This window comes from Myxocyprinus asiaticus, chromosome 45, assembly GCF_019703515.2.
Source record: "Myxocyprinus asiaticus isolate MX2 ecotype Aquarium Trade chromosome 45, UBuf_Myxa_2, whole genome shotgun sequence".
In the NCBI taxonomy this organism is placed as follows: Eukaryota; Metazoa; Chordata; class Actinopteri; order Cypriniformes; family Catostomidae; genus Myxocyprinus; species Myxocyprinus asiaticus.
The window spans coordinates 25,672,673-25,695,864 of NC_059388.1; the positions used below are offsets into that span (position 1 = coordinate 25,672,673).

The 23,192-nt window shown below is 42.3% G+C and overlaps 1 protein-coding gene across 3 annotated transcripts in view; it reads left to right on the plus strand.

Annotated features, from left to right (window-relative positions):
• LOC127435071 (transcription factor EC-like) overlaps positions 1-23,192 on the plus strand; it is a 67,734-nt gene that overhangs the window by 12,680 nt on the left and 31,862 nt on the right. For all 3 annotated transcript variants that reach the window (XM_051688234.1, XM_051688227.1, XM_051688228.1), the window contains exon 2: positions 4,639-4,844. In XM_051688234.1, coding sequence (XP_051544194.1) covers positions 4,662-4,844 — 183 coding nt within the window. In that variant the 5' untranslated portion in view covers positions 4,639-4,661. The remainder of the gene's footprint in view (positions 1-4,638; positions 4,845-23,192) is intronic.

Below are 23,192 nucleotides of genomic sequence, written 5' to 3' on the forward strand. Positions count from 1 at the left end.
TTAGTTTTAGTTTTTCAATATATTTTAGTCTTTATTTTTATTTCTATTTCAGTTAACTCAGATGAAAAAATGACTTGGCAGGGGACAACTTGTGTAATTTTCTTTAAATTAAACTATTTCCTATCCAGCCAGATTACACATACCTGTAGGTCTACAGTGTATAGCTAGGCTAACATACAACATGGTAAAAACAACCAAGAAGGACTTACAAATGTGGAGATACACTCACCGACCACTTTATTCTGAGATGCTATTCTGCTCACTACAATTGTACAGAGTGGTTATCTGAGTTACCGTAGCCTTTCTGTCAGCTCAAACCAGTCTGGCCATTCTCCGTTGACCTCTCTCGTCAACAAGGCGTTTCTGTCTACAGAACTGCAGCTTACTGGATGTTTTTTGTTTTTGGCACCATTCTGAGTAAATTCTAGAGAATGTTGTGTGTAAAAATCCCAGGAGATCAGCAGTTACAGAAATATTCAAACCAGCCCATCTGGCACCAACAATCATGCCAAGGTCTAAATCATTAAAATTAAAATTTTCCCCCATTCTGATGGTTGATTTGAACATTAACTGAAGCTCCTGACCCGTATCTGCATGATTTTATGCACTGCAGCCACACGATTGGCCGATTATATAATTGCATGAATAAGTAGGTGTACAGGTGTTCCTAATAAAGTGGTCGATGAGTGCATGTATACCGTGTATACCATGTATGTATACCATCATCCATTGCTGAACAGATGCAACAAATGGAGACGTTTAAAGAAACAAAATACGATTTTGTAACATGCACAAGTCAAAGTATTAAAAACGAAAATTAAAAATATGTTATGATAATTTCTATTTCATTTTAGTTAGTTTTGAAGCAATGCATGATAGTTTCAGTTTAGTTTTAGTTTTTTGGACAATTTTAGTTTTAATTTCATTGGAATTTCGTTTCAGTTTCAGTTAACTATAAGAACCTTGGTGCAAATCAGTGTGATGAGTAATAATGAAAAGTACAAGCATGCACCACTAGCAAGCACCACTAACAAATTTCAATTCTTAAAAAAATAAATACATAAAAAATAAAAAAAAAACTCATCAAAGATACGACAAGAATGCCAAATTCTGCAGGTTGCAGCATAAAATATACCCGTTCACCGGCATTCCTCTTGCATCCCAATGAACTCCAAATATAGGCTCTTACTGTTCAGGAAATTGCAGTAAATGGAAAATGGCTTGGGATTTTTGACCTCTGAATGTGTCAAAAAGTGCCACTGGTACCGCCTGTGACAAAAGCCCTGGTTTAGTGTCATTACCTTGCAGAAGGAGGCCTCATTATGGTATTAGCGCTATAAAATGCCCCTGTTGTTTGGATGGAATACTAACTGGCTTCATAATGGAAAGGCTCACACACAAATAGTGGCACACTGTGGACAGAGACCCAAGTGAAGTGTAGACAGCAACGATTGTCTTGAATAAAGGAAGCTAAAACCAGCTCTGTCCTCGGAACGCTGACTGATGGACAGGAACATTGTTTCTAGCAGCATTTTGGTCCATCTCAAAATCTGACTGGTATCTAGGATTGGACATTCTACAGCAGCACTGTTCTGCAATGCTGCTGACAGGAAACAAGACATAATGAGTGAGAGAGAAATGGAGAGAGAGGCAATTTAACATCACTTGCACCATGCATTGAAGTAGAGAGGTGTGGGGAAGAGGAGGAAGACTTGCCAATTATGTTATTCTCAACTTTCTGCTCCTCTATTTTGAATCTCTTCCCTTTCACAGTGCTGTCTGGTCCTCTGACTGTGAGGGGCCTGATGAAAAAGATCCAAATGCTGCATAACTCTACCCGTACCAACATATTGTAACATTAAATATCTGAAATAAATGGACATAGTAGGGTCAAACATACTGAGAGAATAAAGTATTTCTTGCATCACATGTAACATGGCAAAAACATACATTGTGAACAGCATTGAAAATCTAACTTTATAAAGTGTAGCTAAGTTAAATACCTGGTAGCTAGGTAGGTGCAAAAACAAATCACTGATAGAAAGACAGACAGACAGACAGACAGACAGACAGACAGATAAATAGATAGATAGCTAGATAGAAAAGAAGATTGACAGATAGAAAAAGAGAGATAGATACAGTATATAGATAGATAAATAGACAGATAGAAAGAAAAAGAAAGACAGAAAAGGAGAAATTGATAGATGATAGAAAGAAAAGAGTGATAGATAGATGATAGAAAGAAAAGAGTGATTGATAGATAGATAGATGATAGAAAGAGAAGAGTGATAGATAGCTAGATAAGAAAGATAGATGGAAAAGGAGAAATAGATAGATAGAGATAGATAGAAAGAAAGAGTGATAGATAGATGATAGAAAGAAAAGAGTGATAGATAGATAGATAGATGATAGAAACAAAAGAGTGATAGATAGCTAGATAAGAAAGATAGAAAAGAAAGAGTGATAGATAGACAGATAGATAGAAAAGATAGATAGAAAAGGAGAAATCGATAGATAGATAGATAGATACATAGAAAAGAAAGAGTGATAGATAGATAGATAGATAGATAGAGAAAGGGTGATAGATAGATAGATAGAAAATATAGATAGAAAAGGAGAAATAGATAGATAGATAGATAGATAGATAGATAGATAGATAGATAGAAAAGAAAGTGATAAATAGATAGATAGATAGAGAGAGAAAAAGGGTGATAGACAGACAGATAGATAGAAAGAAAGTGATAGATAGATAGATAGATAGATAGATAGATAGATAGGTAGAAAGGGTGATAGACAGACAGATAGATAGAAAGAAAAGATAGATAGAAAAGGAGAAATAGATAGATAGATGGAAAAGAAAGTGATAGATAGATAGATAGATAGATAGATAGATAGAGAGAAAGGGTGATAGATAGATAGATAGATAGATAGATAGATAGATAGATAGATAGATAGATCGATCGATCGATCAACACACACACTGTATTCTCTTCCTATGTTCTGTCCATTTCTCTAGGTGTGATGTTCTGGTCCAGTCTGTTGAGCGGAACCCCGTTTAGCCCTTTAGTTCTCCAAGAGCTCTGGCTCATGGCCTAATCTCTCTGATTCTTCCTCCGGTCCTCTTTGCGCTGTGATTGTGTCTGTCAGGTTCATTAGCCCGACATCATTCAGGAGAAATGGCCCAAATCGCCCACTCCTTGTCTTGCAGAAAAGACATGCTCTCAAAAGCCCATTATGTCTAAGATTTAAGAGAACTGAGTGACATCTGTCCCCATCAGCAACAGTCATGCCGTAATCTCAGGAACAAAGTCCTCTCCTCAGGAACAGCATTTATTTAGAACAGTACCCATGTGAGGCTAGCACTGAAGAACAACAGGATATTTGCAGCCTTTTTCCAGCTTGGTGCTACAAGTGCAAGTCTAAATTTGATGTGACTAAACAAATGATTTACAATGACCCATTTGAATGAGTTGCTTGGTTTCTGAACAACTCCAAATTATGTGCTGAAAATTGAGTCGCTGTAAATTAGCCCACAGAGTTAATTCACCTGTTAATAATACAATAATTCTGTCATCGTTTACTCACCATTATGATGTTCCAAACCCATAGGATCTTCTTTCTTTTGTTGAACACCAAAGGAGATATTGTGAAGAATATAGCATAGAATATATTTCAGAATCAGAATGAGCTTTATTGCCCAGTATGCTTACACACAAAAGGAATTTGTCATGGTGACAGAAGCTTCCAGTACAAATGCAACCATATATACATACATACAAACATATACATTTAAACCTATATACATATTGTGACATAAAAAAAAAATATACCAGAGAAATATACAATAGAGCGATAATGTTGTTTGAATATTTTATAAACAGATATGTAGTAATGTGCAGGTGATGTAATGTATTGAAGAAGAGGTAGGATATGTTAAAGAATATAATGAAATATGGATATAAGTAGGAACAGATGGATTGAATATTGCACATGGTTGTATTGACAAAAGGAAAGTATTTAAATTTAACTGTTCTTGAGGGGGATGGCCTGAGGGAAAAAAAACTGTTCCTGTGCCTGGCTGTTCTGGTGCTCAGTGCTCTGTAGCGCTGGCCAGAGGGCAACATTTAGAAAACGAAGTGTGCTGGGTGAATGGGGTCAAGGGTGATTTTACCAGCCCTTTTCGTCACTCTGGATGTGTACAGTTCTAGCAGGGTGGGTAGGGAGCGCCAATAATCCTCTCAACAGTCCAAACTATCCTAACCTATACTATACTGACCAACAGAGTACCATTAGTCTAAACAAAGAAAAGTTTCAAAATCTGATCACTGTCTAAAAGACAACATCGCTCAAATGTGATTTGAAATTACCCCTAGAGACAGTACCCTCAACCAACAACTTGCAATGCTTTTCATTTATTTAAATTGGTTTAAAAAAACATAATTGATTCTGACTTTACACATTCCAAATGTCACATTAATTTATTTAAGATGCAAATCTAAGTGACAAGTCATGATGATAGCTCAATTTTAATTATGTATGTAGTTCTAAACTGGTATTATAAAAAAAAAAAAAAAATGAGTGTAGATACAGTCACATATCAGATTTCACAGTTCTCTCTTCTCTAATGTTGTGTTTCAGTGTGCAGCATTAGGAATCCAGCAATGTTCCAAGCATTTTCTGGTGTTCAAGCAGCCACCATGACAAATGTTGCAAACCAGCAGAATCAGTGGGCTCAGGGGCCCTCGTTCTCCACCTTCCCCTACTCCTCCCACACCAACCCAAACCCGGGCATCCACCACAGCAATCAGCCCTCCACCTGGCACTGGCCATGCACCCGATGGAAGGTAGGGTCAATTTCTGCCATATCAGTACTATTTAAACAACCTCATACTGTACGAAAAAACCACCAAGTATATATTTGCACACTTTTTTGATTTACACAACAACGGGTGACTGTATTATATATGAATAAAGTATTTATTCAATTCTGATGTGACAACTGTGAACGAATAAACAGCCTTCACAACCTAACTTTTTTTTAGAGTGAAACAGGATATTCAGTGAGAAATATTTTTAGGGTGGGATTTTATCGATTGGAATTAGATCATGAAAACTTGGTCTCCAATACAAGAATGGAGCTAGGTAGTTGGACGGGAGGGGTTGAAAAATAAGAGGGCTTGGTGACGTCAGCCAAAAAGGAAAGTTATTTCAGAGGCAAAGAAAGATGATACATTTTCTTAAAAGATTACAAAGACAAACATTTATTTCTTTGGAAAAACTTGCATTGATAAAATTGGTACATTAACACTATGAATGAGTATTACTATTCTGGTCATTTCTGATTTCATGTTGACTTTAAGTCAATCTTCATTCAAGGTGTTTAGCAGAGCAACTTGGTTAAGAGTCATTAGAGTACTCACAAGAGTGTTGGCAGTATCATTAGCGCTGGTCTTAATTCAGTTACATGCATCATAACACAAATTAAATCGACCTCTTGGTGGGGAGGGTGGCACATGATTTAAGAGAGAGAGAGAGAGAGAGAGAGAGACAGAGTTAATAGTGTTATGTTACATGTACTATGTGACTGCTATTGAATTATGAGTTTTTAATCAAATAAAAACTTGATTTATTTTAGCTTTATATACATTTGAAAATATTTGAAAATGCATTTTTTAAAGACACGAGTCACACCAAGCACCAATCAAATGCTCTTTCCTTTTACACTAAATTAAAGAATTGAATTCCACTAAATACTATACTAAATATAAAATAAATGTAAAAATCTAAATCTATTTAAAATAAAAAAAACATTAACTATATAATAAACTATGACTTTAGAAGCAATATATTTTGAGCAGCACTTTTGTTATGTTATATGGATTAGTATTAAGTGTATAAATCATTATGTGTGTATTGAATAAAATCCAAGGCTTTTATTCTCCTTTCCGCCACATCCATCCTTAACCCCATAATGTGATTATAGACGCATGCCGATGTCTGCACATTTGAGCCAGCAACCACCCAAATAGCCCTTTGTGTCCCAGTGTCTGTAATTCCAATGCTGTGGATTTGGTGGAATCATTGTTTCGAAGAGTAATTCCATACTATGTGTTGAAAGAACACAAGACCTATGCCACTGTAATCATACTAGTAACATTCAATAAGAGTTTATTTTGACTGTACAAAGCACAAGGTCCTGATCTGGGGTGAGAGTCTATTTCTATAAAAGATCTTTCCGGCTTGTTTTTATTCGTAGTTTTTTGCTAACAATTTCAGGCTGTTTTGTAAGTTCCCAGAAGGAACTTTTATTGCTCATATGTTGCTTTTTCATACCTCAGGAGACATAATGGAGCTCCCATTTATGTTTCATTGAAGTATCAACTTTGTCTCAGACAATTCTCCTTAATTTCCTTAAGGAAAAGAAACAGACGATACAAATGTTGTCATACAATAACAGTATAAAGCTGTTAAACTATATAAAATACTATATACGTAACCATGTGCTTATACTGTATGCATAGCATAGCTCAGAAAATGTAACTAAAATGTTTGAGTTCATATTAAAACTTTGGATTGCCGACTATGGAATTTAAGTCTCTGTTTAATCTCATTGCTCTTTAGTAGAAACAAATGAGATATTAAAGTGATATCATTTGTTTGGGTTATGGGTTATGATAGACCAGGTGGAAGAAAAATAGATATTGCAGCCTCCCTTAAAAACTGTCAAAAAGAGAAAGTAATAGATCAGATTTTTTTTTAGATTGAGAAAGATAGCTTTTTTGGGGGGTGAAAAGGGTACAGAATTTGGGGGTGCTGAGGCAAGAACTAGAGGCTAGAACACATAAAAGCTGCCTTGTATGTGCTCTGGTCCACAAGAGGCCTTTCATGTGATAAAGTGTGTGTGCGTCTGTGTTTTGGAGTCGGTCTGTGTATTTCAAACATTCGAATGAGAATGCTGCACAACCTATGTTTGGAAAAGAGGCTTGCCTCTTAGAAGTGTGCTGTCCCCTGAGGCACACACACGCACACATGCACGCACACACACACACACACACACACACACATATACACACACACATACACACACACACACACACACACACACACACACAATAACAAGCAAACACACTTTCACTCAAGAAGAGACAGATCTATAACTGTGTATTTACATGCCCCCTGCCTATAAGGCTGGTCTGTTGAGTGTGTCTGAGGCAGGCAGGATAGATCTGGAGGCATTATGGGAAGAGGTATTGGGTGGAAGGGTGCTCTTTGGATCCCGAATGGCTTATTAGACCTAAGTTTACTGAGAGGGAGACCACCCACCCCGTTTGGATCAGAGCCAAACTCAGTCTGACAACCTGCAGCCCATTGGACTGACAGGTGGGTGGACAGGTCAAAAGATGTGTAATGGGGACAGACAGTTGTACCATACACTGGAGCGGGTTTCCATAGTTGTGCAAACCTGGGAAAGGCACAATTAAAATTCTCTAGAGTTGAGCGTGCGAGAGTGTGGGTCAGTGTATTTCTCAAGAATAGGGAACATAGTGCTCTTTACTCAACATAGTCTGGTGTAGCCAGACCTTTGACTAACAGCATAAAGTCTGATGCACATTTCAGCTTATTCTGGAAAAGAACTGCGTGCTAAATGTCAAGTGACCAATTACAGTTTGTTTGTCTTTACATGATATTTAAATGCGTGTAAATCTCAAATCAAAGAACCTACGATATAAAACCACTCATTAAAAATCTCTCTGGCAAAACCAGTGATTAGGTCTTCCTTGGAAGCAGCCTGAAAGAAAGAATAAAGAAAGAAAGAAATTAAGACAGAAAGAACAAAGGAAGGAGGAAGGAAGAAAAGGAAGAGAAAGGAAGAGAAAGGAAAAGAAAGGAAGGATGAAAGGAAATTAAGGAAGAAAAGAAAAGGATGAAGGAAAGAAGAAAAAGAAATGAAAGGAAGAAAGGATGGAAGGAAGGAATGGAAAGAAAATAAATGAAAGGAAGGGAGGAAGGAAAAAATGAAGAAAAGGAAGGAAAATTAAGGAAGGAAAATAAAAAGGAAGGAAGGAAGGAAAGGAAGGAAGGACAAAAGGAAAGGAAGGAAGGTCTTTCTTGGAAGCACTTATTTATAGCAGCCTGAAAGAAAGAAAGAAAGAAAGAAAGAAAGAAATTAAGACAGAAAGACAGAAAGAAAGAAGGATGAAAGGAAAGGAAGGGAAGGAAGGAATGAAGGAAGAAAAAATGGAAAGGAGAGGAGAAAGGAAAAAAGAAAGGAAATTAAAAAAAAGGAAGGAAGGAAGCAAGGACAATAGGAAAGGAAGGAAAAAGTAAGGAAGGAAAATAAAAAGGAATGAAGGAAGGAAGAGAAATAAAGAGATGGAAGGAAGGAAGGAATGAAAGGGAAGGAAGGAAGGAAGGTCTTTTTGGAAGCACTCATTTGAAGCAGCCTAAAAGAAAGAAAGAAAGAAAGAAAGAAAGAAAGAAAGAAAGATAGAAGGATGAAAGGAAAGGAAGGAAGGAAAGAAATAAAAAAGGAAGGAAGGAAAGAAAGAAAGAAAGAAAAAAAGAAATAGGAGGGCAGGACAAGATAAAAAAGGAAGAAAGAAAGAAAGAAAAAAGAATGAACAAGGGGTGGCGTGAGATAAGCACATCAAAACTCACTTCCACCTAAACAATGTAAACCAGCAGCAAAAGGCAACTGGATTAGCAGCATTGATTATGACAAACAGCCTGCAATCAATTCCAGCACGAGCAGGGTTTTTCCAGGACAGCAGAGTGATCCAGTATGTCATCAAACAAGCGCTTGTCAGTGCCCTCCCTTTTGGTCAACGACTCGAACCCTGATCCAATCATCAGAACACTTGATTAAGCATCAAGCAGAACACTGCAGGCTGTACCACAGGGACTGATTTTGACCTGTTCCTGTTGTTTTACAGCCCTGCTGTTTGGTGGCTTGTGTTATGTTGCTCACTCTTTGATCAGTGAGGGCCGTTGTCTGTTAATAGGATTAAACCAGCAGTCTTTTAAATTCTATATTGTGTGTAAAACCTCATAGTGGGTAGGAAACCTGTTTATATGTCTGACCTCTCTTGATTACCCTCTCTGTCTAGATGCTCCAGACATACCTTCCTCATTTCCCAGCAAGACAAAAAGCAAGGAATTCAGGGGCAATATTACAAATGATTCCAAGAAAAGGTCAAAGACTTAAGATCCATTTGTAGATTCTGTTAAAGCCTTTTTCAAAGGATGTGAGTTAGCAGGCAGACATACACCTTTTTGACCAACACGGTGCCAGTCGCCAATCTGGCACCATTTCATGTGTTTCAACTAAAGAAAAAAAATTGGCTCCACATAGGGCTCTTAAACTTACAGAATAATGTCCTCACCACATACAGGTTTCAAAACAACAACAGTAGCATACATACACATACATTGTAAAAACTGATTTTAATGTTTAATTGTATCAACTAGCTTTTTTGAGTTGACACGACTAAAATTTCTTGCCAGTTGTAACTTGTTAAGTTTTGATTCTCTTAACTTGTACTTAAGTTGCATTAACAATCATATTTGCCATTTCAACTCACTGAACAAAGTTGACTGAAAAAGCAAAGATTTGCCGGCTCACAGTAGGCATTGCAGCATGAATAAATAATGAGGTTAGTGTTGTAGGCTTATTTTTTTTTGTGATTTGTGGACTTTATTTATGCTGTTTTTGTCATTACTGTTAGTTAATAGTTGTGTGGTGATGTTAATAGCTTATATTTTATTTAATGGTGTTTGTTAAGTGTCACCATTACTGAGCCTTGTACTGAAAACTCTGTGCCTCCCGTCCAAACTATTGGATGTCCAGCCTTTGCTGGTGGTCATAAAGTTCTTTAATCAGAACTTAAACATCATAACTTTAATGTCGCAATGCATTCTGGGTAGCCTTGTGTGTCACAATATTAAAGTTAATAAAAAAAATAAAAATAAATAAAAATAAAAAACTTGTTAAATCCAGATAACTAAATATAAACAGTTTTGTCAATGGATCATTTAGTTGTCTCAACAAAACTTTTTAAGTTGAAAGAAATTAATATTTTTTTGTTAGTGTAACTTAACTGAGTCAAAGGGAAAAGACAACTAGCTTAAGTTATGTTGAGTGAACAATTCTTTTTAACAGTGTACTCAGTGTGTTCAGGTTTCGCTTGGACAAGAAATAAAAGAGAAAGGGATTATTTCGGGTTCGGGTCAGGTTCAGTCTCGGGTCGGGTCATGTGGACTCATTTGCAGTCTCATTTACTTCTAGTACTAATACTTCTGAATTTGACATTTAATTTTATCTACAGCCAACAATAAATTCCCTTATGACCCTGCTCATGAGAGGCTATCCCGTGCCATAAAACTGAACTGTCAGTTATAACATACACATGAACACACCTCATTGTTTACAAACCATAGTTATAATTTTAGAACCTAAAAGCCCAGAAATCTATAACTCATTCTACACAGTTGTGCGTATATGTGCGCATTCCATGGTCATGTTGGCTGATCTGTTAAGGCACATAAATATGTCATTTGGATGCTCATTTAGCCATTATGACTAAAAGCGCTGATTACGTTACATAGCTCATTATCCAATAAAGGTGAATTGTTGATGAAAATGACATTCTGAAGTGAAATTGCCTTAGCTCAGGTCAAACTGGCAGCCAGATAAGACCTGCCGTGCAAAGTCAATTATGAGGACTCGTTCGGAGAGTCTTGAATGCTTGATTCTGATTATAGTGTGCACTGTGCTACACACACCTACACACACAAACACGCACACACACAGTGTCCCCAAAAAAGTATTTGAAGTTTTGAGCGACACTTATCTATAACGAGATATCAAACCAAGTGGCATCTGCAAACTGGTCCCAACTGGTCCCATGGTAATTTTTAGTGGATGTATGAAGCTATCCTTCTTAAAAATAAATGGCATTCGGTTTTATATTTTGATATTTAATGCAAAAACATGCATTAATTATTAAGTATGGCTTACATGTCCAAATACTTCACTGTGCCGACATACATTGATATAATAGATAGCAGGGCACATTTGGCAAAAATAAAGCCTGACCTAAACAATAAGTCATTTTACCACAAGCTTCATTATTTCCCCAACAAAGATGGCAAATGAAGTCCTGGCATATGTAACCCCCATTTAAAAGCTCACATATTCTCTTTATAAGATTAATGCAGAACATGCAGCAGGTGTCTGCCAAAATTCCTGTCTTATTTAAACTTCCCGGCACATACCAGCCCTGTAATCCTATTAGGTCTAATTGAGTGAAGTCGGCAGTCTTTTTCAGTTAAACCAAGTTCAGCCACTAATAGGATTCAAAGCAGAAAGGTTCAATGCATGGGATATAATCTAGTGTGGGCTTGTAGCCTTGAGCGGAGCATATCGCTGTGCCCCAGGGCACCTGGGGGGCCTGATCTGGCCAGAAGGCCTAACAGGGGACAGGGGTGGGGGGTGGTTTCTATTTGGGTGTGCAGGGATTTTTACAAGTAGTAAAGGTTTTACATTTAATATTTTATTTTTTAAATTTGACAAGACAATCTCACTAAACTTCACAATTTGTTCATCTTTCAAAATTTCCCTTGTTGTTTGTGCTTAGTTATTAATGTGAATGGAAGTTAATTTCTTTACGGGTGAATCTTACGCAATCATGTTCAGATCAAATTTCACCCCCCAAAAATAATAAAAATAACTAAATAATAAAAAACAGAAAAATATTTTTTTTATACATTTTGCATCAAGAAAATAATTTTTAATATGGATCGAGACATTATTTTCATGACAGTTAAGCACATTTCTCCACCCCAAACGCTTATTACTCTAATAAATTAAACAAGCATTCTTATATTTGTTTTATTTAATTTAGCATAAATTAAAGGCAGTACAACAAACACCATGATGTATAAATATTCTATAATTATTATAAATTTTTTTATTATTATTTACAAGGGAAATAATAAAAATAATGTCACAATGCAAAGATTCAAATTGGTCCTTTAAATAAATAAATAAATATTTAAACTGTTTTAAAATGCCTTTCCCTTGATTTTTAGCTGAAATATGACCTGGCCATGTTCTTGACAGGTTTCATGAGATTCCCATCTTACACAATGTTTTTTGCACACATACAGGATTGTTTGAAAGCAATAGTTTGTCCGGTTCCTATTCATACATTTAAAGGAGAAAGTATTGACTTCATTTAGTAATTTTGGTCTTTTTTTTTGTTTTTGTAAAGCGATAAAGCTAATAAAACCAAGTGTATGAAAGGTTCTCTATAAATAAAATTATTCTCATCATTAATATCTATTATAATAACTATTATTATAAATTCTATAACTTTATGACAATACAAGCATTTTGTGTCTGGCGAATGTACATTTATTAATTTGTGGAAGGTAACTATGAAAACACTGGCATAGTGGTCTGTTGTAATGAGAGAAAACTTGCACGTGCTTTTCCCAAGCCTCTTTGATTGTATTGATTAAACACTTTAAGAAATGACTTCACAGATCCAGGCCGACTAGACTCTTCCCATCTTTAAAAGACTCAATCTGCCTGTCCTGACTGACCTTTGACCTCTGATCAGAGTGAGCCCGTGTCTGCGTTTGATAAGACTTGTGTCAAACAGGGCCACTGTGGACCTTAATGTGGTGTATCACCAGGGGCCCTCATAAACCCCCCAGGCCGACATCTCAACATCATGGCTTGGCCACACTGATTAAGAACTGGCGTCTTTTGGACAGAGTGCCTGAAAGAGATGTTCTTTACCCAGGAGTTCCTCTCCAGTCAGGGTATGCGACTCTTGTAAAGATAATTGACCACGAAGATCGACTTTGATATATCTTTATCGGCCATACACATTCCACTGAGGGCACTGTGGGTGATTTCAGAGACTGACCTGTATTGCTTGTATTAAGGAGGGTAAAACAAGACAAACTGCGGTTGATAGAACTTTGCTTCAAAGGGGCGCTATAGGTACACCCTACATATTCTGCAATTTAACCCTCTGGTGTCTGAGGGTGTTTTGGGCCCTGGAGAAGTTTTGACATGCCTTGACATTTGTGCTTTTTTCAGTTGCTTAAAAACATATGAATGGCTAAAGTCTGATAACACTGTATTCAGCACAACCTGGGCTATAATAATATGTGAACAACATGTATGTACATGTTTGTATTTTTGAGAAAATAACGTTTAAGCATGGTTTTTGAAAAAACAAAAATTTTAAGTCACTGAAATACACATACTAAACATTTGTTCACAAGACTTTTGAGAACTGGATCTTGAAGCCTAGAGTTTTTGCTACAAAATGATGTGAAAACCATCCTGATCACTCATTCATACAAAACAATATAGTCATTTAACTTTTGTAAGACACTTTTTGTGTTAGAAAGGCCATATGCGAGGATGATCATGAATATTGATGTGATTCACACCTGAGGACCCCTCCCTTGAGAGAGAATGAATGTGAGGAGACTTAATGATTGAATGTATTGTTTGTAGCTTTTTCACAAAATCAAGTTTAAGTTAAAAGAAGTAATCTGACTATACATTTTCTTTACATAAAGACTTTACTTAAACTTTAGACCTACACTACCGTTTAAAAGTTTTAGATCTGTAAGATTGTTTTATGTTTTTAAAAGAAGTCTCTTCTGCTCACCAAGGCTGCATTTATTTGATCCAAAATACAGCAAAAACAGTGATATTGTGAAATATTTTTTACAATTTAAAATAACTGTTTTCTATTTGAATATATTGTAAAATGCACTTTATTCCTGTGATCAAAGCTGAATTTTCAGCATCATTACTGCAGTCTTCAGTGTCACATGATCCTTCAGAAATCATTCTATTATGATGATTTTCTAATAAGGGCATATTTATAGCACATTTTACATATTTACACCCAAACAGATATTTGCAAGCACAAGCTTCATTGATGATAATGAGGCAGCATAAACACTAGTTAAAATATAATCTAAACATTCATATTATTTTTATATCATATTACATATCATATTTATATCATACAGCATACAATTTAAATACCTGCTTTAGCTGAAACAACATTTAAATGTAACTAAAACTTGCCTATTAGGACATATTTCAAATGTCAATACTCTGAATCCTGGCTGGCAAGTCGTCATGGTTACTGGTGTAACCTCCGTTCCCTGATGGAGGGAACGAGACGTTGGTGTCGATGTAGTGACACTAGGGGTCACTCTTGGGAGCCCGAGACACCTCTGGTCTTTGATAAAAGGCCAATGAAAATTGGCGAGTGGTATTTGCATGCCACTCCCCCGAACATACGGGTATAAAAGGAGCTGGTATGCAACCACTCATTCAGGTTTTACGCTGAGGAGCCGAAATAAGGTCCGGCCATTTCAGCGGGTAGTTCAGCGTTGTGGCAGGAGGGACCAACGTCTCGTTCCCTCCATCAGGGAACGGAGGTTGCACCAGTAACCATTACGTTCCCTATCTGTCACTCACTCGACGTTGGTGTCGATGTAGTGACACTAGGGGTCCCTATACAAAACGCCACAAGGCTGAACTGTGTTACGTGAACTGGCGGTGTGTGGTGGGCAGACTTGCTGTGTGCCTCATAGCCAGTGCACCAGGTCGACACGTAACCTCCCCCAACACAGTTATGAGTGTCGAACGGCCCTACTTGGGGACAAGTCGACTACCCAAAGATAGAGACGGGCTTAACCCAGTCGTGGCCTCTTTTCCCCTTCTCTTTTTCCACTCCCTAAAAAAGAAGGGGGATTATCCGACTGGGCCGCCAGGTCTAGTCGGGGGGTGTCCCTCCCAAGGGGAGGACACTGCGGAGACCACACCTCGCCCCAAGAGGGGGGGATATTTAAGTGGAAGAATACATCACATGGTCTTTCCAACCATGTGGAGAGCCTTCAAGGTAGATCCTGCCCAATGGGGGAGGAGGTACTACAACATGGAGACTGGGGCAGAGGGGCTCTGCCCAAGGAAGACGCCGTTTGCCAGCAGGGAAACGAGCTAGCGGAAGATATAGATCGCATGGGGTTAGCCTTACAGGGAACCGCCACATGCGGAGCACCTACCCCAGAACCGGGCTCTTAGTTAGCGCGTGTACTGGGCCGGCAGCGAGTCTCTCCGAAAACTCGACTGCCACAGGGCTCGGAGGAAGTCAACCAGGGAACAACCTTTGTGAACACTACTGGGAATTAACAGCGCACGTCTTCAGCTCAAAAGGAGGTGGAAGGTGCTATGTGCAAGCGATACACCCGGCCGGCTATCCCGGGCTTATCCGCTTGTGTTGCGTGCCACTACCTGGGACGAAACCGGTTCCACCCGGAGGTTGTAGAACCTTGCAAAGGTGTTGGGTGTTGCCCAGCCCGCTGCTCTGCAATGTCTGTTAGAGAGGCACCCCTGGCCAGGGCCCAAGAAGCCGCTACACCACGAGTAGAATGGGCTCGTAGCCCTACCGGGGGCGGCATGTTTTGGGCGAGACATGCCATAGTTATGGCGTCAATGAGCCAGTGGGCGATCCTCTGCTTGGAGACAGCGCTTCCTTTCCGCTGTGCACCGAAGCAGACAAAGAGCTGCTCAGAGAGCCTAAAGCTCTGCGTGCGATCCAAATAGATGCGCAAAGCGCGCACCGGACACAGCAACGCCAGGGCTGGGTCTGCCTCCTCCTGGGGCAGCGCTTGCAGGTTCACCACCTGGTCTCTAAAAGGAGTGGTGGGAACCTTGGGCACATAGCCCAGTCGGGGGTCTCAGGATCACGTGAGAATAGCCCGGACCGAACTCCAGGCACATTTCGCTGACAGAGAACGCTTGCAGGTCACCTACCCTCTTGATGGAAGTGAGCGCAGTCAGGAGGGCAGTCTTCAAGGAGAGTGCCTTAAGCCCGGCTGACTGCAAAACTCAAAGGGGGCTCTCTGTAGACCCTGAAAAACTACAGAGGTCCGATGAGGGAACAAGGCGTGGCCTGGAGGGATTCAGCCTCCTGGCGCCTCTTAGGAACCTGATGATCAGATCATGCTTCCCTAAGGACTCACCGTCGACTGCGTCATGGTGTGCTGCTATGGCAGCAACGTACACCTTCAAGGTGGAAGGGGACAGCCTCCCTTCCAACCTCTCTTGCAGGAAGGAAAGCACTGATCTGACTGCGCACCTCTGGGGGTCTTCCTGATGGGAAGAACACCACTTAGCGAACAGACACCACTTAAAGGCATACAGGCGCCTCGTAGAGGGAGCCCTAGCCTGAGTGAATGTGTCTACCACCGCAGGTGGGAGACGGCTTAGGTCTTCCGCGTCCCGTCCAGGGGCCAGACATGGAGATTCCAGAGGTCTGGGCGCGGGTGACGGATGGTGCCCCTTCCCTGAGAAAGAAGGGCCTTTCTCAGGGGAATTTGCCCGGGGGAGCTGTCACGAGGAGCGTGAGGTCCGAGCACCACGTCTGGGCGGGCCAGTAGGGTGCTTACCAGGACGATCTTCTCCTCGTCCTCCCTGACCTTGCACAGGGTCTGTGCGAGCAGGCTCACTGGGGAAAACGCATATTTGCGAATGCCAGGGGACCAGCTGTGCCAGCGCGTCTATGCCGAGGAAGGCCTCGGTGAGGGCGTACCAGAGCGGGCAGTGGGAGGATTCTTGGGAGGCGAACAGGTGCACCTGTGCCTGACTGAATCGACTCCAAATCAGCTGGACCACCTGAAGGTGGAGTCTCCACTCTCCCTTGAGGGTAACCTGTTGTTACGGCGCGTCCGCCGAAGTGTTGAGGTTGCCCGGGATGTGAGTGGCTTGCAGCGACTTGGTGCTGCTAACTCCGTTGGAGGAGACGGCGGGCGAGTTATGACATACAGCGGGAGCGCAGACCGCCTTGGCGGTTGACATATGCTACCGCTGCCATGCTGTCTGTCCGAACTAGCACGTGCTTGCCCTGGATCAACGGCCGGAACCTCCGCAGGGCGAGCAGAATTGCCAGTAACTCGAGGCAGTTGATGTGCCAACGCAGCTGCGGACCCGTCTAGAGGCCGGCAGCTGCGTGCCCATTGCCAACAGCGCCCCAGCCCATTTTGGAGGCATCTGTCATGACCACGACGCGCCTGGAGACCAGTTCTAGCGGAACACCTGCTCGTGGAAACGAGAGGTCGGTCCAAGGGCTGAAAAGACAGTGACAGACCGGTATAATGGCCACGCGGTGTGTCCCGTGGCGCCATGCCCGTCTCGGGACTTGAGTCTGGAGCCAGTGCTGAAGCGGCCTCATATGCATCAACCCGAGCGGGGTGGCCACCGCCGAGGATGCCATATGCCCCAGGAGCCTCTGAAAAAGTTTCAGTGGAACCGCTGCTTTCTGTTTGAACGCCTTCAAACAGGCCAGCACCGACTGGGCGCGCTCGTTCGTAAGACGCGCCGTCAGAGAGACTGAGTCCAACTCCAAACCGAGAAAAGAGATGCTCTGAACCGGGAGGAGCTTGCTCTTTTCCCAGTTGACCCGAAGCCCTAGTCGGCTGAGGTGCGAGAGCACCAGGTCCCTGTGTGCGCATAACCCGTCTCGAGAGTGAGCTAGGATTAGCCAGTCGTCGAGATAGTTGAGAATGCGAATGCCCACCTCCCTTAACGGGGCAAGGGCAGCCTCTGCGATCTTCGTAAAGACGCGAGGAGACAGGGACAGGCCGAAAGGGAGGACTTTGTACTGATACGCCCGACCCTCGAACGCGAACCGCAGGAAGGGTCTGTGTCGAGGAAGGATCGAGACGTGAAAGTACGCGTCCTTCAGGTCTACCGCCGCGAACCAATCCTGATGCCGGACGCTCGCTAAAATGCGTCTTTGCGTCAGCATCTTGAACGGGAGTCTGTGTAAAGCCCGGTTCAGTACTCGCAGGTCCAAGATTGGCCGCAACCCACCGCCTTTCTTCGGTACGATGAAGTAGGGGCTGTAAAACCCCCTCTTCATCTCGGCTGGAGGGACAGGTTCTATCGCGTCCTTCCGTAGGAGGGTAGCGATCTCCGCGCAAGGTAGCAGCGTTTCCATCTTTCACCAAGGTGAAGTGGACACCGCTGGACCTGGGCGGATGCCCAGCGAAGTGAATCGTGCAGCCGAGTCGGACGGTCCGGACCAGCCCTCGCGACGGACTGGAAAGCGCAAGCCATGCACCCGAGTTCCGCGCAAGGGGGACCAAAGGGACAACGTCATCGGATGTACCGGCGGGCGGGGCCTCGCGGCGGGGCGGAGCTTGAGGTGCCACACCCCATCGTGGCCGTGCTGAGTCCGAGGACATCGAAGCACTTACCTGGCTCCTTGTGACCACCCCCGGAACAGCCTGGGACGGGGGAGGAAGAGGCCTGTCCTCATGACCCGTGGAGACTGTCACATCGGGGGCGGATTTGTGCCACAGCTGGGCGCTCAGGGCGGGAGACCGCCGCTGGAGCGCCAACCTGCCAAATGGAGTGGTGGACGGTGGTCGTGATGCCAGCCGTACACACCGAATATGTGACCCAGGGAACAAGGAAACCACTCTTGCGGAGCTCTTGAGTACTGCAGCCACTTGGGCATGCAGCGCAATTAAATGCAAAAGGTAACAAAAAGAAGATCTGCTTACCAGCTCCAGAGCAGCGGGTTTCGTTGTCCCTGGGTCGCCCGTCTCAGGGGCGCTTCGAAGACCTCCATGGGTTCTTCGGTGCCGGCTGTGAGACGGGTGGCGTCGGCTTCCTGCGGTGGGCTCCACGCCGGGGCCGGGCCGGAGGGGCGGGCTGCGGCGGAGCCGGTGCAGTCACCGCAGGGGGACGCCCTCGGCGATGAGTAGATGGGGGGATCTTGAGCCACGCCGGGGCAGGACAAGCCGGCTAGCATCCATCTACTGCTCTACCATCGAGAACTGCTGGGCAAAGTCCTCGACAGTGTCGCCGAATAGGCCCGCCTGGAAAATGGGGGCAGCAAGGGATCGTGTCCTGTTGGCCTCACCCATCTCGACCAGGTTGAGCCAAAGGTGGCGCTCCTGGACCACTAGTGTGGCCATCGTCTGCCCGGGAGACCGTGCCGTGACCTCCGTCGCTCGGAGAGCGAGGTCGGTCGTCGAGCGCAGTTCCTGCATCAATCCCGGGGCGGAACTACCCTCGTGCAGTTCCTTTAGCGCCTTGGCAGACTTGCAGGAGAGCCATGGCGTGCAGGGCGGAGGCGGCTAGCAGCGCCGTAGGCTTTGACCGTCAGAGACGACGTAAACCTACAGGCCTTGGACGGGGGCTTTGGGCACCCACGCCAGGTGGCGGCGCTCTGCGGGCATAGGTGCACCGCGAGCGCCTTTATCCACCGGGGGATTGCCGAATAACCCTTGGCCGCCCCACCATCGAGGGTAGTGAGAGCGGGGAAGCTGAAAAGATCGGGACCGGGCAGTAAAAGGTGCCTCCCGCGATCTTGTCAGCTCTTCATGCACTTCCGGGAAGAAAGGAACGGGGCGGGGCGTGGCTTTGAGCGGCGCCGCGAGCCCAGGAACCAATCACAGAGCCGCGAGGGTTCAGGGAAGAGCGGTGAAATCCACTCTAACCGACGCTCGCGGCTGTCCGGGAAAGCATGTCGTCATCTCCGCGTCAGCCTGTGACTGGGCGATCGACCCCGAAGGGAGGAGCCCAGCCGAGGCTTCCGACTGGACGAGCCCGCTCTCCGATGCCGTGCTCGAGAGCTCATCACTTTCGCGGGCTCCGAATAAGAGGTCGAACTCGCCGTGAGACGAGCCGGCGGACTCACCCGGAAGCCCGATCGGGGCAGACGAGCGTGCTGGGGAATGGGAGTTCCGCGGGGGGATACCCGGCGGAGGCGGTCCCATTGGGGTCCCCAAATCGCCCCCAGTGCTAGCCGCGCTGGCCTCAAACCCGTGGGTAAAAGGACCGAGGCGGGAGCCTCTGGGGTGGCTTGCTTCCTTACGAAGGCGAGCCGCGACCGCAACGTTGCCATGGACACATTCTCGCAATGAGAATGTGACCATCCACGAACGCTGTCTCCGCGTGAGCAGTGCCCAGACACGAAAGACAGTGATCGTGACCGTTAGAAGGCGAGAGATAACGAGCACAACCAGGAATAACACACAATCGGAAAAGCATCTTTAAAAAGACGCGTCTTTAAAAAGACGTTCCGTGTGTGCGCTCTTTTAGAGAAATATATACTCTTTTAGAGGGGAAAAATGCTCTTTCAGAAAATATACTCTCTAGTTTTTCTGCCGAAGCGCCCAGGGGCATTCTCTGCAGTGCACCAGTGCAGAGGAGGGAGAAGCCGCTGAAATGCGCCGTCAGATCCAGCAGGTGAATGAACAGTAGTATTCAGCTCAATGAGCATGACCGTTCGGCTCCGAAGAGAAAATCTGAATGAGTGGTTGCATACCAGCTCCTTTTATACCCGTATGTTCGGGGGAGTGGCATGCAAATACCACTCGCCAATTTTCATTGGCCTTTTATCAAAGACCAGAGGTGTCTCGGGCTCCCAAGAGTGACCCCTAGTGTCACTACATCGACACCAACGTCGAGTGAGTGACAGATAGGGAACTGGAAATAGTCCAACTAGTAAAATATGTCCATGTTTATATAAAATAGCATGTCAACTAATATGTAAATAAAACTAAATGACTTACTCATCCGAAATTGAATTCTAGGCTGGATCAAGTCGCTCTTCAAAATGCAAACATTCATCGTCGGATTTCCGCTCTTCTTCTGAGGAAAATGTGAACTCTTCGTCACTATGCAGGACCATCTGTAGAGCTTCCTCACCTGTGTAGCGTGCCATCTTCCAAACGCGCAGGAAAGTGAATGAACTTGATGCTTTTTAAGGCAATGTTGGGGGCATTTACCAATAGCGCACTCTGCTGGTGGGTGTGATCACATTAGCGATAATTAGCTGAGCCAGGAGAAACTGTACACAATCGTTTCATACAGATTACAATGCAGGAGAATATTTGTTTTAAATTTAAATTGCTTTATTTGAAAGTAGACATTCTAAGCTTTCTTTAGACATATGTTTCATGTTTGTGTGATAAGAATTCGCGGAGTTTCAGTTCATTTTTGTAACGTGTTTCAGAAAGATGCTTGCGGAGACAGAGATGGCTGAAAGCGCACCCTGTTTCTTTTCTTTATTTTACAAAAGCACAAGGTTTTGTTTATATTGTGAGTGTACACAAATAAAAGTAGACCCTTTATATTCTCTAATGATGTCTTACACTTACCTGTATGCCCAAAAATTACGGAGTATTTTAAGTTGTTTCCGCTGTTATGAGGAAAAAATCCAGCAAGACGTGCCGGCGTGACTGTCGACCACTGAGGGTTAAGGTAATCATGCGTATTAAACTCTATTAAGTCTGTGGACCTACTGGTAAAACAAGGGTTGTAAAAGGGTTGTTTAAAGCTTCACATGGAAAATGCATTCAGGGGTGAATCTCATGAAAACAGTGTCTGCATCTAGACATTTTGTAATTCTCATTATTCTCAATGGTGATTATCATTACTGTATCACTGTATACAGAAAAATTACTGCAATTCAATTATTTTACCTCATGTGACCCCACGTCCACATGCATAGACGTAGTATTTTGGCATCGCTATACACAACGCATACTTTAAATAAAAAGAAAACGACTGAATACTGTTCACAAGACTCTAGACTGTCATTTATGGGTTAAACTTCTGACGCAGCATGCCATCGATTTCCGTGAAGCACTTCTACGGACGCAGCACCAACAAAAGTGCCTCTGGTAAGAAATCTCTTTATGTTTTTCCATTGAAATCTGTTTGGTTGTAAAGAGTAGAGTCTCTAGTTTCGTTTGATATGCCACTTTAAAAAAAATCTGTTAATTTTTCGCGTGTCAGCACGCTAATAAACATGATGTCCACATATGTGGAAATTGGCAACACATTTCCTCAAAAGTAGAAAAAAGAACTTTTTTTTAAGGTGCTAGTTACAAATCAAAAAGGGAAATAGAAAATGCACACAGCAGTTACGTGGGGGTCTCAGATGGTTAAAATGCAACAAATACTATACATCATACAGTATATACTGTACAATTTACATAATATTTTAATATTAAAGCAGGATTATACTTAATTGTCATGAAAATAATTCAAAAATCTTAATGGTCATCTTAAAGGAAAATGTTCATTTTCGTTGAACAAAATATAATTGCTTATGTTTTTTCTTTTGATTTTGAGGTGAAATGTGACCTGGTCATGTTCTTGACAAGTTTTTATTTTATCCTCAGATTTTTTTCCTTCTATGCACCTAAACAGCTTCCATTTATATAAAAAGATCTGTTGTAATTATTGAGCTAATAATGAGCCACATAATCTCTAATCTAATGTTTTATGGGTTTAAAGAAGAATGGTTTTGAGAGATCTGTTCAGTAAAACCATAAAGTGGCAAAAAGTCTGTAACGTTTCATTCACTACACAAACCAATTCTCGATGGATTCTGATACCACTTACATCAAAAGCAGGGCAGGGGATAGTGTTATCCATTAAAGACAGACAATTATTCTATAGGAAAATCAGATAAATGCCAATCAAGATCAGAGGAAAATGCCATTAGTTGCGTAGCATTCCCTAATCTCATTCAGATTAATCTTTTCCTCCTATTGAAGAAAGTTCATCTCTAGAATAACATTTCTTTTGTTTTCTAAATCCTTTAGCTTTTGGAGTCCTTTAAAGTGTCAATGAGTGCGGTTTCACCACTGGCTTATTTTAGTAAATAAATCAATTTGTATAGACCAAGTTTCTTACATCTACAGTCTTTAATTGGCCTTGTTGGGGCAGAGAAACTGAGATCTCTATTTCTGCTGATCCACATGAAAATGTTAAAACCAAAACATTTAGTGGGAAGTACAGTATCCTGGTGTGAAGGAAGTGACTTTTACAGCTATAATCAATTCTTTAGTAATAGGTATGCTTAACTGGCTTGCACTGTGAAAAAGCAATTTGGTGGTCAGGACGCTGTGGGAAAAAATACACCCAATGACTTGGGTCAAAAAGAATAAACAATTTAAAAGAGATGAACAATCAATTCTGTTACAATGCTCTCGTGTGGACTTTTCACACTTGATCACTTTCATCTTAACTCTGGGTTGTCTATGTTTTAGACTTTTCATACTTTACCCTGGGTTTGTAATCACTGTATTGACTTGTTTCAGTGAAGTCACTTTTTCTTCGC